The sequence below is a fragment of the Bubalus kerabau genome, chromosome 22 (genome assembly GCF_029407905.1).
Source record: "Bubalus kerabau isolate K-KA32 ecotype Philippines breed swamp buffalo chromosome 22, PCC_UOA_SB_1v2, whole genome shotgun sequence".
Lineage (NCBI taxonomy): Eukaryota > Metazoa > Chordata > Mammalia > Artiodactyla > Bovidae > Bubalus > Bubalus kerabau.
This window is the reverse complement of record NC_073645.1, coordinates 46337204-46350358: the sequence shown is the minus strand read 5'-3', so window position 1 is coordinate 46350358 and position 13155 is coordinate 46337204. Positions and strand designations below refer to the sequence as shown.

At 50.9% G+C, this 13155-nt stretch overlaps 1 protein-coding gene across 2 annotated transcripts; it reads left to right on the top strand.

The window, feature by feature from the left end:
• The first annotated feature begins 8997 nt into the window (after positions 1-8997).
• NKX1-2 (NK1 homeobox 2) lies at positions 8998-12512 on the top strand. 2 transcript variants are annotated; one of them, XR_008707273.1, is made up of 3 exons: positions 8998-9256; positions 9761-9884; positions 11396-11550. XR_008707273.1 is itself a non-coding variant. In XM_055560909.1 (2 exons), exons 1-2 carry the CDS (start codon positions 9674-9676, stop codon positions 12510-12512), a joined length of 906 nt encoding a protein of 301 aa, XP_055416884.1. In that variant the 5' UTR covers positions 9589-9673. The 2 variants fall into 2 exon arrangements, 1 of the variants encoding a protein (XP_055416884.1); XM_055560909.1 differs by lacking the exons at positions 8998-9256; positions 11396-11550 and adding an exon at positions 11818-12512 and having other exon boundaries at positions 9589-9884.
• The last annotated feature ends 643 nt before the right edge of the window (positions 12513-13155 follow it).

Genomic DNA, 13155 nt, shown 5'->3' with positions numbered 1-13155 from the left:
GGATGAAGAATTCATCAGAATATTAGAACTCGGACCCAGTTCAGTGAGTCATGCATGTCATGTTGGTAAGTTTACTGAGGAAACTGTAGTCTACTGACCTTACAGGAGAAATAGGAATATCCTTCCTGCTCTTTGGGAATTCACATTCTGATTGAGGGAAAAATGAATATGAGACCTTGGGCTTCCCTCATAGCTCAGTTGGTAAGGAATCTGCCTGCGATGTAGGAGACCCCGGTTAGATTCCTGGGGTGGGAAGATCCGCTAGAGAAGGGATAGGCTACCCACTCCAGTATTCTTGGGCTTCCATTGTAACTCAGCTGGTAAAGAATCCGCCTGCAATGCGGGAAACCTGGGTTTGATCCCTTGGTTGGGAAGATCCCCTGGAGAAGGGAAAGGCTACCCACTGCCATATTCTGGCCTGGAGAATTCCATGCACTATACAGTCCATGGGATCACAGAGAGTTGGACACAACTGAGCGACTTTCACTTTCACTTTTCACTTTCATGGTTCTTAATTGCAGACAATGTTCACACGGGGCATTAAGGAGCTTACAGATTTCCAAGGCAACTGGGGAACCAAGCTCAAGCACTGCACAGCAGAGAGCTATGCAGCTCTGAGAAATGCCCAATCACTTGGCTCTTAAGATGACAGGGACTGACAGTACTGCCCCCAAAGAACCAAACCTATGCACTTTTCCCTCAGAAGATTCTCTCTTTTCATCTGTTGGCTCCATTTCACTTCCACCATGTCTGGCTTGGTGGAACCTAGTCCAACCTGCAAGGGAGTCTGGGAAATGTAGTTTTTGCCTTCCTGATTCTGGGGTACAGGAACTGAATGATCTGGATAATCTACCAGGTCCATCATGAGCCATGCATCATCCACATGTTGAACTTCAACTCTCTTGGCTCAGTGGGTCCCACGGGTACATGCATGCCTGCGTGTATCTCCTAAGTCACTTCAGTCCTGACTCTTGGCAACCCTATGGACGGTAGCCAGCCAGGCTTCTCTGTCCATGGGATTCTTCAAGCCAAGAATTCTGGAGAGGGTTACTATGCCCTCTTCCAGGGAATCTTCCTAACCTAGGGATTGAACCCACATCTCTTACCTCTCCTGCATTGGGAGGTGGGGTCTTTAGTGCCATCTGGAAGTCCACCCCCGCCCCACTCCACTGGTGCAAAAGGGTCTAAAGTATGATCTTTACCTTTGAGTTAAGACTGGGCAGAGAACAAGAGGAACACTTTTAAGGCTACTGATCAAACATGTGTCCAGTACCAGTGAGTGAGAGACACAGCCAAGAGGATGGACTCTGCGGGCAGTGGAGGGCAGCAGTGGTTTCTGAGCAGTGGGGCAGCCTGAAGCATGACTGGGCTTTAGCTTCATGCCAAATGAGGAGGCAGGAAAAGGATACCTCTGCCTGTGGGGGTGAGCCCACACATCGTTCTCCCTCTCCCACTGGCTGGGCATGACCTTGGCAAATTGCTTTCTGTATCTAAGATTATGGAGACAGAATAATGGCTCCTTGAAGATGCCCATGCCCTACTGCCCAGAACCTGTGAATGTGTTTCCTTACGTGGCAAAGGGGACTTTTTAGATGTGATTAAGCCAAAGATCTTAAAATGAGAGATTATCCTAGATGACCCACATGGGCTCGATCTAACCACAAGAGTCCTTGTAAAGGATAGAGGGAGGCAGGAAAAGAGTCAGAGAAGACATGACCACAGAAGTGGAGGTGAGAAAGAGAGATTTGAAAAAGCTGCACTGCTGGGCTCGAATATGAAGGGGTCATGAGCCAAGAAATGCAGGCAGCCTCTGGCAGCTGGAAAAGGTGAAGAAAAGGAGTCTCCCCTACAGGCTCGTTTTTTTTAAATATTTTATTTATATTTGCCCTACTCCTACTTCTCAAATATCTGTTTTAACTTTTAATTTTAAAACTTTTTTAATGCTTTAACTTTTCATCTGTTTTAACTTTTAATTTTAAAAGTTTAATTTAAAAAAGGTTTTAATACTTTTTAATTAACTTTTAATATCTGTTCTTTTAACTTGTAACCAACACAATATCATGTTGGTTTCTGCTGCGTATCAGTGTGAATCAACTGTAAGTATACATATATCCCCCACCTCCTGAGCCTTCCCCCCACACCCCACCATTTCACCCCTCTAGCTCATCACAGGGCAGCAAGCTGAGCTCCCTCTTATGCAGCAGCTCCCCACTAGCTATCTGTTTCACACATGATAATGTATATATGTCAGTACTACTCTTAATTCGTCCCACCCTCTCCTTCCCCCAAAACACCTTGATTTTAGGACAAAACTTGCCTCTAGAACTGTAAGAGAACAAATTTGTGGTTTCTAAGCCCCTAAATTTGTGATAATTTGTTACAGCAATGATAGGAAATGAATACAGGGACCCAAGTCCCTCACCTGAAGGATGACATGTCTGTCCAAAGCAGCAGGTCTCTAAGTGTGGGCTCAGACCTGACCCAAAAGTCCATGACCTTTCTTTGGATGTGATTTTTGTTGTTGTTCAGTCACTTAGTCGTGTCTGACTCTGCGACCCCATGGACTGCAACAGGCCAGGCTTCCCTGTCCTTCATGATCTCCCAGAGTTTGCTCAAACTCTTGTCTGGGCATTGTATAAGTTAGAGTTGTTTTCACTGTATATAACAAATACCCACCTGCAGTTGCTCAACCAGATTGAGTTGTTTTTTTCTCATAGATCAAGAAGCCAAGAGGAGGGCAGTCCTGGGCAGGTACAGCAGCTCCCAGAATCGTCAGGAAATAGACTACTTCCATTTTTCTGCTCCACCATCCTCAGCGTATGGCTTCTTCCTCATGCTCTCAAGGTGCCTGCTGTTGCCCCAGGCATCACATCTGCATTTCAGGCAAAGGGGAAGGAAAAGGAGAAAGGGCCTGTGACAACTGAGTCTTGACCTTTATAGCAGGAGAAAAAAGCTGCCCCAGAATCCTGACCCAATAGACTCTTGTTTATATAGTTTTGGGCCAAAGCTAGTGAAGTGGCACATTAAGCCTCCAGTGTCCAGGGAGGCATGTTTCATCCACAGAGCTTGGCCTCTTACATTCCCAATAACAAGTTTACAAATCATGTCTGAATTTCAGCTGAAATTTGAATACTTCCAATCTTCTATTGCTGAACAGATGTGTGTATAATCCTTCCATATTGGCTTGTATTAACTAGGACTCTGGTTGCCAGTGACAGAAACCCGATTTCAAATGGCGTAAGTTGAGGAATCTATTGGCTCATGTAAACGATCTAGTCATTGATGGCTTCAGGTGTGTCTGGATCCAAGGCATGAATGGAGGCATTCTGGGCTCCCTGACTCCATTTCCTGACTCTGTCCCCCTCTCTTGCTCCTTGGAAGAAAAGCTATGACCAACATAGACAGCATACTAAAAAGCAGAGACATTACTTTGCCAACAAAGGTCCGTCTAGTCAGGGCTATGGTTTTTCCAGTGGTCATGTATGGATGTGAGAGTTGGACTATAAAGAAAGCTGAGCACCAAAGAATTGATGATTTTGAACTGTGGTGTTGGAGAAGACTCTTGAGAGTGCCTTGGACAGCAAGGAGATCCAACTGGTCCATCCTAAAGGAAATCAGTCCTGAATGTTCCTTGGAAGGACTGTTGCTGAAGCTGAAACTCCAGTACTTTGGCCACCTGATGTGTAGAACTGACTTATTTGAAAAGACCCTGATGCTGGGAAAGATTGAAGGCAGGAGGAGAAGGGGATGACAGAGGGTGAGATGATTGGATGGCATCACCGATTCAATGGACATGAGTTTGAGCAAACTCTGGGAGTTGGTGATGGACAGGGAGGCCTGGTGTGCTGCAGTCCATGGGGTCACAAAGAGTCGGACACGACTGAGGGACTGAAATGAACTGAACTGAGATACAAACTATTAATACCATATGTAAAATAGATAAACAACAAGGTCCTACTGTGCAGCACAGGGGATTATATTCAATACCCTATAATACATCACAATGGAAAATAATATGAAAACAGTATACATATACACATATATCTGAATCGCTTTGTTGTCCACCAGACACTAATACAACATTGTAAATCAGCTATATTTCAATTTTAAAAAAAGACTGAAGGGATGAAATTTGGGCACAGGTGTGGGTAACAGAGGACTTTGTCCCCTGGCTTGCAGGAGACCACCAAGAACGATCACACGTGTCTCCATTCAAGCAGGAAGCAGGTGCTTCGTATACCTGCCAAACCCTACCTTGCTCCCCCATCTGTACTCTGCACGTGCCTCTCTTCCGTGCAGTAGGACGACGACATGTGATGCTCACCATCAAAAGAGCCCAGAAAGCGCCTCCTGCGCTGTATCCCTGCTCCCCTGGCCCCGTCCTTCCCCAATTCTTTCCTCATATGTTCTCAGCTTATCACTTGGCATTTACACACACACACACACCCATTCTCTTTCTCCCAATGACATGTCTCTCCACTTTTCCAGATGTCCAGAGCAATTTGGCTGACCTGGCGGTTCCCTTCTCTTGGGCTCCTCCTGGGAATATCTTAAAACATTAGAAAACAGTGACTGAAAGAGCTTCCAAGACTGGATCCCAAACCTGCACCACCATATCCTCCTATGCGGTGCTTGGGCTCAGTTACTTCTCAGAGGTCCTCTTCTATATCTCAGATCCTGTGTCACCTTGAGGGAAAGCCATTTGATAAATGCCTGCAATTGGATTTCACCCTGGGGCAGGAATGTGGCTTCCTGTAAGAGAAGAATGTTACTGAACCAGGCTCTAAAAACCTAACAACTACCCTGGTTCAAATCTCAGCTTCCCTACTTCCTAGCTCTGGGGTCTCGGCAAAAGTCACTCTGAAGCTCTCTAAGCTTGGTTTTCTCTACTGTAAACTGGGGGTATAAGTGCCTGCTTCGTGGGGTCGTGGCAAGGGTTAAATGAAATAACCCAAAATAAGCAAAAAGCTTAGCCCAGTGCCTGGTCCAGAGAAAGTGCCCAAGGAAGAAGAGCTATTATTGTGAACGCTTACTGTCGTTACCAGGACAATACCCTCCTCTCACTGCCTTCTCACCTTCTTTGATGCTTCCTCCACATTTCTGAAATAAAGGAGTTGATTGTTTCTTAAACCTGTTGATTTCCAAAAAGAAACAGTGATTTCTTAAAGCAAAAGATACTGAGTAAACATTTTTATTTTGGTTGCAGTCTGGGGATGGGTGGCTACTCTTTGAGCGCTTTCACAAATCAAAGCTTTTTTTTTTTTTTTTTTTTAAAGGAACACTTGCTCTGCTTGGCTGTCAGAGTTCAAAGCCCTGGTGGGAAATGGGAAATGCTAGCCTTTAATTGTAAATGAACTTTCCACCACCAAGGGCTGTGGAGTCAAGTAAACAAGTAACAACTGATTCTGCTGCGTGGGTTCGTTTCTTTTTAAAATGCAGCACCTCCCCCTCCCATTTTGCAGCCCGATTTGAGTTAAAGACGTCCGCGGTTCACTTCTCCCCCTTTGTTACACATTGTGCCTTATGAAGCTGTCTCTTTGGCATAATGTCCTACCCCGTGGGCTGGCCCAAACTGCAGGGTTTTACCTAGAGGATTTAAGGTGTATTTTATTTCGGGAACATCAGATTTTATCTCAGGTGCTTTGACGCAGCTCCTAAGATTGCTCTCCCTCTGCACATACTGCAGATTCTTTCCATTGTTAACACTGTTCACGGCTCAGGCGGCAGCTTCTCAAGGCTGTGTGGGAGGTATAGGCCACTTTGTTTGTGGAATCGCTCGGGAAGCTTGGCATCATTGATTTGCATCAGTGCCTCTGGAATAGCCTTTGCCTTCTCCTTAAAGATACTATCTAAACTGTGAAATTCATTAAATAGCCCCAGAAATGGATCAGGTTATTTAACACAACATCCCTAATGGTGCAATATCTCAGCTGTCTGCGCTGATAGTGAACATTGTCTTGGCCAGTGTTATCAGCCCGGGACACCCGCTATGAATATTGATCCCGAGCTTGTTACAGCCATCACTTGCCATCAGGACAGGTCAGGGATGGAACCCACCTAGCATCAAAGCAATTTAAAGACAGCACTCAGGCAGAATTTTAATGCCCACGCTGAAAACACAAATCAACTCTGAGCACAGGGAGAAGGTGGCTTGCTGGAGACCGATGTACTTATTACATAGGAACATCTCGCATATAAATACACGTGTGAGGACCTGAGCAAGTCAACACATCTCCAGATTGTTTCTCTATGAAGTCCTACTGCCTTTCTGGTCATTTACAAAGCAGGTGACCAGAAAAACAATTCCCCCAGACACCCCCACCCCTCACCAAATTGAAGAATTTAGTCTGTTCTATGGGTGAGGTGTCTCTTTTTAAGTTGGGTGAATAAGAAGGAGCATTTTCTGTTCCTGCAATGTTGATGGGAGACACCGTGGTGTTTCTTTTTTTTTTAATTATTTATTCGGCTGTGCTGGGTCTTAGCCGTGGCATCGGGGGTAGTCAGTCTTCCTTGTGGCATGCAGGAGTTTTTAGCTGTGGTATGTGAATTCTCAACTGTGTCGCATGGGATCTAGTTCCCCGACCAGGCGTCAAACCTGGCTCCCCTGCATTGGGAACGCAGAGCCTTAACTGCTGGACCACCAGGGAAATCCCACATCATGGTGTTTCTTGTGGCACCTGTCTCCAGAAGCCAAGTCCTGAATGCAAGAGTTCACATAACTTCATACAGCACTGAACACACATATCAGAAATATAGGAAAAATAAAGGGCAAGGGAAAAAAGATAACTAAAAAACTACTAAGAGTTCTTAGAGATTCACAGTCTTACAGCACATGGCCTGTATGTGTTCTCGACATTCCAGTTTGTTGCGTCTCCGTTTTCTTATCCTTTTCTATATTTAACACCTGCAGACCTCAAAGGAAAGATGATTCAAATTATTTGAACAAAAATTTTTGGAGAGAGTTGATAAAGTGAAAAGAAGATGACTGGGTTTGGCCTGCTCTGGCTTCTGCACCTTCCAGGTCCCTCTGGTTGGGGACATGGGATGCCCTCTGGAATGCCAGCCCATGTTCCCCTGAAAGTGACCTCAATATTTCTCAGAGGAGAACAGATAAGGACAGGGACCATGTGGAGCCAGAAATGTCCATTCTGGAGGTCCCTTAAAAAGACCTATTTCTAGCTACCATGGAGAACCTAAATATGAAAAAACATAAATGTGAGTGGAAAAAATGTAAAAGGGGAGCGGGATCAGTGGGGAAGGAGAAAGAAAGAAAAGATTTTTTTTAAATTTTGTTTTATAGAAGTATACTTGATTTCAATATTGAAATGTATTGAAGTATACTTGATTTGGGTCGTCCCCGATGGCTCAGATGGTAAAGAATCTGCCTGCAGTGCAGAAGACCTGGGTTCAATGTTTGGGTCAGGAAGATCCCCTAGAGAAGGGAATGGTTACCCACTCCAGTATTCTTGCCTGGGGAATTCCATGGACAGAGGAGCCTGGTGGGCTACAGTCCATGGGGTTGCAAAGAGTTGGACAAGACTGAGTGACTAACCACACACACACACACACACCCCTGATTTACAATGTGTTAATTTCAGTTTACAGCCAAGTGATTCACTTATCCATGTGCCTACATTCTTTTTCATATTCTTTTCTATTATGGTTTATCACAGGGTATTGGATATAGTTCCCTCTGCTCTACAGTAGGACCTTGTTGTTTAAGAAAGATTTTTTTTTTTAATCAGGTGAGAATTGGGTGAGAAAAAGTTGTCAAAACAAAAACCAAACTACCCTATCAGAGACCTGGAAGGTTCTGTGATTGGTAATCCAGGTTCCTGGGTGCCACGGTTTAGAGCCCTGGCCATCTTTCTTTGGTTTTCCCTAGGCGAGCATTCCCTCTGACGTGAGGTGGTCCGCTGGGCTTGGCCAGGGTACTTCCTTCCCTGATTTCCTTTGAAAGCACAATTCATCTCAGCTTTAGGACTGGAGCTGGCTCGAATTTCGGCAGGGCTTTAAAGTCCCCAGGGAATACAGTGACCGCCTCTGGGAGGGGCCACGAGCTTTGAATGAGAAAAGCTCCAAGAAGCTGGCCTGTAAGATCTCCTCTTCAATAACAGATGGAATTAGCAGCACCCCCCCACCCCCGCCCCCACTGCACTTTAGTGGAAGGCTTCTCCTCCCCTTCCTACTCCTACCTGCTCAGACAATCTTAATTGCCAAGTCATTGTTTGAAAACCCCATGGGGCCGGGAAGAAAGGGACAGCAACCTTAGAGGTAGCTCTGGGCTAAGGGGTTGGAGAAGCCTCAGAAATTGCCGCTGAGATAAATACTCAGCACTCAGACTGTTCCCCAAGCAACAAAAGAAGGGGAATTTAAGAAGGGTGTGGCTGGTGGAAGCTTCCCCAAGGACTGCTGTGCCCCATCCCCACAGGACGTCGTGGTGGGTTAGATGCAAGCCTTTGGTCTGTTTTCTGACCATAAGTCCAAACCAGGCAAAACATCTTTTAACCTTTTTCTTCTTGGGACTACTGGGAGGATGGGGGGTCAAAGATGCAACCTGCTTCCCAGGGACGCAATTTAACTGTGCAAATGATCAAACCTGTGACTGTGAAGAATGCCTGAAAGGTATCAGGGGTCATGTTTGGAGTCTCCACAGGACAGGGCAGCCGCCCGCACCTAACTCACCTGTCTTCACCAGAGCATCTTGGCTGGGGCTCAGACATCTCTCCGAAACCCCTGCTGCTCCCTGACCTGGCTAGGCTCCAAGGTGGAAGGGAAAGCCTCTGTCACAACCTGGGTTTTGTCCAGTCCACAACCTGGACGTTCCTAGAGAAATAACAGGACTTACAGCAAAGAATAGTGGTTCAGGAAACAAGACCCGGGTTCAAATCCAGACTCTGTCACCAACGAACAGTGGCCCTGGGCAACATCACTTCTCACCTTTGAACCTCATTCTCACCTTTTCTCATCTTAAAACCGGGATAAATAGCCTTGCCAGGCCACGCCCACCGCACTGGGCTGCTCGGAAGATCAAACGAGATCTCGCACGTGGAAGGGCTTTGTAAACTGTAAACTGTGAGAACATGAAGGCTTTTAAATCCGAGGTGGTCAGGTCCGAGGCCATTACTGTGAAGCACTGGCGAGGCAGGCGATGTGCTGAGCGTTGCCTTCGTATAATCAGTGCTGGACTCAACTGCGTCCCCAACTCAAAGACGGGTACCCTGGAGCAAGGGTGCAAATCCAAGCCCGAGTCGGGGTGGGTGTATTGTGAGGATCTTCGGGACGAAAGCTTCCTAACTTCCCTCCCTCGCTCACCAGCAGTCCCAGCAGGTTGGGCGTACGCGCGCTGAGCCCGCGGCGCTGTCCAGGCGGGCGCGCGCACTGGACGCACCGAGGCACCCCCTCGCCGAGGCTGGAGGTCCGGGCAAGGCTCGGGGTAGTCTTGGGGGCTCCTGCTAGCGCGCCCTGCACGTGGCGGGGGCCTGGGGCAGCCCAAGTGCCAATCCGCGCGCAACCTCCGGCCGCTCTCTCCCCGCCCCGCCTCCGCGCCCCCCTCCCCAGCTTCACTTGGCCGCCTCGACCCTACTACAGGCTGAGAGCTGCTGCCGAGCCACAGCCTAAAGCAAGCCCGAGCGCTACCCACCCCGGACCCCGCGCCGCCGGCCTCTGGGGCATGCTGGCATGGCAGGACGGCGGGGCCAAGGCGGCTCCCTCTCACCACAAGATCTCCTTCTCGGTTCTGGATATCTTGGACCCGCAGAAATTCACCCGCGCTGCGCTCCCAGCCGTGCGTCCGGCTCCCCGGGAAGCCAAGAAAAGTTTGGCAGAGGCCGAAGCAAGGAAGGACGCCAGCCGGGACCCGGTACCACAGCGAGAGGCGCCTGGTAAGGAAGAGAGGGGCCTCAGGCCCCGGAAAGCCCCAGCTTAGATGCTGAGATGGGAGGGTGGGAGGGAAGGCCCGGGATCGGGTGAGTAGACCTTGGCGGCGCCTTCCCCAAAGGGGAGAAGGCACACAGGAAGAGGACTGAAAAAAGCAGAGGAGCAAAGAAAGTGTTAGGCGCTCAGGCGTGTCCGACTCTGCGACCCCATGTCTGTAGCCCGCCAGGCTCCTCTGTCCACGGGATTCTCCAGGCAAGAATACTGGAGTGGGTTGCCATGCCTTTCTCCAGGGGATCTTCCCGACCCAGGGATCGAACCTGGGTCTCCCCCAGTGCGGGCAGATTCTCTACGATCTGAGCCACCAGGGAAGCCGCAGGAAGAGCACATAGTGGGGTAGGGGGACCCGACTCCCCCCCCCCCCACCCCCGCCCCACGCAGCATCCCAGGTCAGAGATTTGCCATCGAAGCCTATCCCTGCTCACCTGCCAAGCCAGTAAGCACCTCAGCTCTGATTGAGCGGCAGTGGAAACTAATATTTACCCAGCACCCAGTTTAGCCAGGCGTATTCACTTATTGGGCATTTAATGCTCCCGCCATGTGCCAGGACCTGGACTAGTGACTGGGATACAAGTCAGGGAAAACTTCAATACCTGCGAGGTAGACAGCGTCATTAAGGAGGTCGACAGCATCATCCCTTCATTTTCTGGGTGAGGGAGCTGAGACTGATGAATCATGCGTCTGAAGTCTTAGCAGGCAGTGAGGTCCGGTGGAGCACACAGGGGTCCCTTCCAGCCCTCCAGAGACAACAGCAAAGAATCCACTGCCCACCCGCTCAGTCTCCCTAGACCCAATCGTTTACTGGACTGGGGTCAGTGTGGCTTGGGGTGATGGGAGACTCTTTTGTCCTTTCTCTCCAAACCCTTTTTGACTTAACTCCTAACTCTGGTGGACCTGATGAGGAGTCCAGGAAAGTTTGTGTCTGAAATGAAAGACAAAGGGCAGCAGGACCAGAGCTGGGTGAGGCCTGGGAGGGACGCCAAAGTTCAGGGGCGCAGCGCAGGGAGAGAGGCTTGAAGTCTGGCAGTCTCCCCCCGCCCCCCGCCGCCCCCCCACCGCTCCCCACCGCTTTCCATCCCAAGTTTAGCGGTGATGGTCTGGGGCTCTGGGCGCCTCTGGCGGCCGCGCTTGGGCCTGGGCGGCCGGCCGGGTAATTGTTCCGATCGCCTCTCGCAGGGGCCGCTCTCTCCTTGCCCCACCTCTCTGATCGATATTCTATTACTGGAGCCTGCATATCTCCTGCCCGCAGCTTGCAGGTACCGACTTCAAACCCCCTTTCCCTGTCTGATCCTAATATTGTTCGATTAAAACTTACCTTTAATAGATGACATCTATCGATCCGGCCCAGCGCAAATCTGAAACTCTATTAACACGGCAGCAGAGAGAAGATGGGAAAGAGGGAATTTCACTTTAAAAGGGAGGAGAGGGGCGCCTAATAACTTCTTTTTTTAATTGCCAGGGGTTCCAGACCCAAACAGGCTTCTAGGGACGGCGGGAGAGAGCCTGAAACGCACTTGACATCTCGATGTCTTAATGTGTAATACAACGCTCTTATAAGGTTGTCCAATGAGCTCGTTATTTTTTCTTAATGCAGGGTGTCATCCATTGATTCCAAATACACTTCTTGGACACCTACTAGGTCGTGGATGAGTAAAGAGCGAAGAGGCACCGCAACCCTAACTCTCACCTCCTGGGACGGGCTGGGCACTCTGGATGGAGGGCCGTGGGATGGTGGCAGGCAACGCAATCACGGAGAGGGGCAGGGCAGGGCCCTGAGTTGGGGAGATTGCTGCCTACTCTGGAGAGGATGAGAAGCAGGTCCGGGGACCAGAACGGGCTGGGTGGTTCCCGGGTTCTGATCACGGTCCCCTTCTCCTCTAGATGCTGCGGGCCACGGCGCCGGCTTGGCGTCCCCCCTGGAGGGGTCGGAGGCGGAGGAGGCGGAAGAGGAGGAAGAGGACGTGGAGGACGCGCGGCGGCGGCGCGGGGAGCGGGCTGCGCACCTGCAGGCGGGCCTGACACTATCCCCCGAGGCCCGGGCCGCGGCGTCGGCGGCGGGGGAGAGCGGCGGGGGCGGCCTCGCGGGCTCCCCCGGCTCCCCGCGGCCCAGGCGCCGGCGCGCGGAGCCCAGCAGCTCCAAGCCGCGGCGCGCGCGCACCGCCTTCACCTACGAGCAGCTGGTGGCTCTGGAGAACAAGTTCCGGGCCACGCGCTACCTGTCCGTGTGCGAGCGCCTGAACCTCGCGCTCTCGCTCAGCCTCACTGAGACGCAGGTCAAAATTTGGTTCCAGAACCGCAGGACCAAGTGGAAGAAGCAGAACCCCGGCGCCGAAGGTGCGGCGCAGGCGGGAGGTGGCGCGCCCCAGCCCGGGACTGCGGCGGCGAGCGGTGGCGCGGGGGGCAGCCCAGGTCCGCCGGGCCCGGGCGCGCATCCTTTCCAGACTTTCCCCTCCTACTCGGCGGCCAATGTCCTCTTCCCGGCCGCCGCCTCCTTCCCTCTGACGGCCGCCGGGGGCTCCTTCACGCCCTTCCTCGGGCACTCCTACCTGACCCCTTTCTACGCCCCGCATCTATGAACCCCCGAGCCCCTTGGGCCCCTCTTCGTCTGGACTCATGAGTGACTGGCGTGGACTTGTGGTCCTCACCCTACCGAGGGGCGCAGATGCATAGGGACCGCCCCCTCCTGGTGCGCGGGTGTCTGTGCGCCCCTTCCCTGCCGGCTGCCTGGAGGCGCCGCCAGAGGGCAGGGAGAGGCCGCCTGCCGACTCCCAGGTGCGCGCCTTCCCGCCGTGCGGAACCCCGGAATCCACACGGTCCACTAAGGGGAGTCAAGGACCGGCCACGTTTCAGAGTATCCGGAGACGGAAGCCGTCCTTGAATCTCCCCGTTTCTGGACCTGCTCTTCCCGGTGGGTCAGGCTTCATTCAGTTCAAGGGCTCTTTCTGAGGGTCTGGGTGTTCAGAGGCGCGCGACTAGCCCAGCGGCGGGCTTCAAGTTCGGAGAGAGCCAAAACCCGCCCTCCAGCGGCTCACGAGGATGGACTCTGCAAAGATTTTGGCTCCCTCAGAGCCCAGTTGTTTTTGTTTCCCTTTTCAGAGCCGATTGTTTCCCATTTCATACTTGGTTACTGGCCCAAATCCAGCGATTTCTTCCAAACACCGCATAAAGTTGGCGAGAACTGGGTCTGTGAGCGCACACTGCCGCCTTGAGATGGACCAT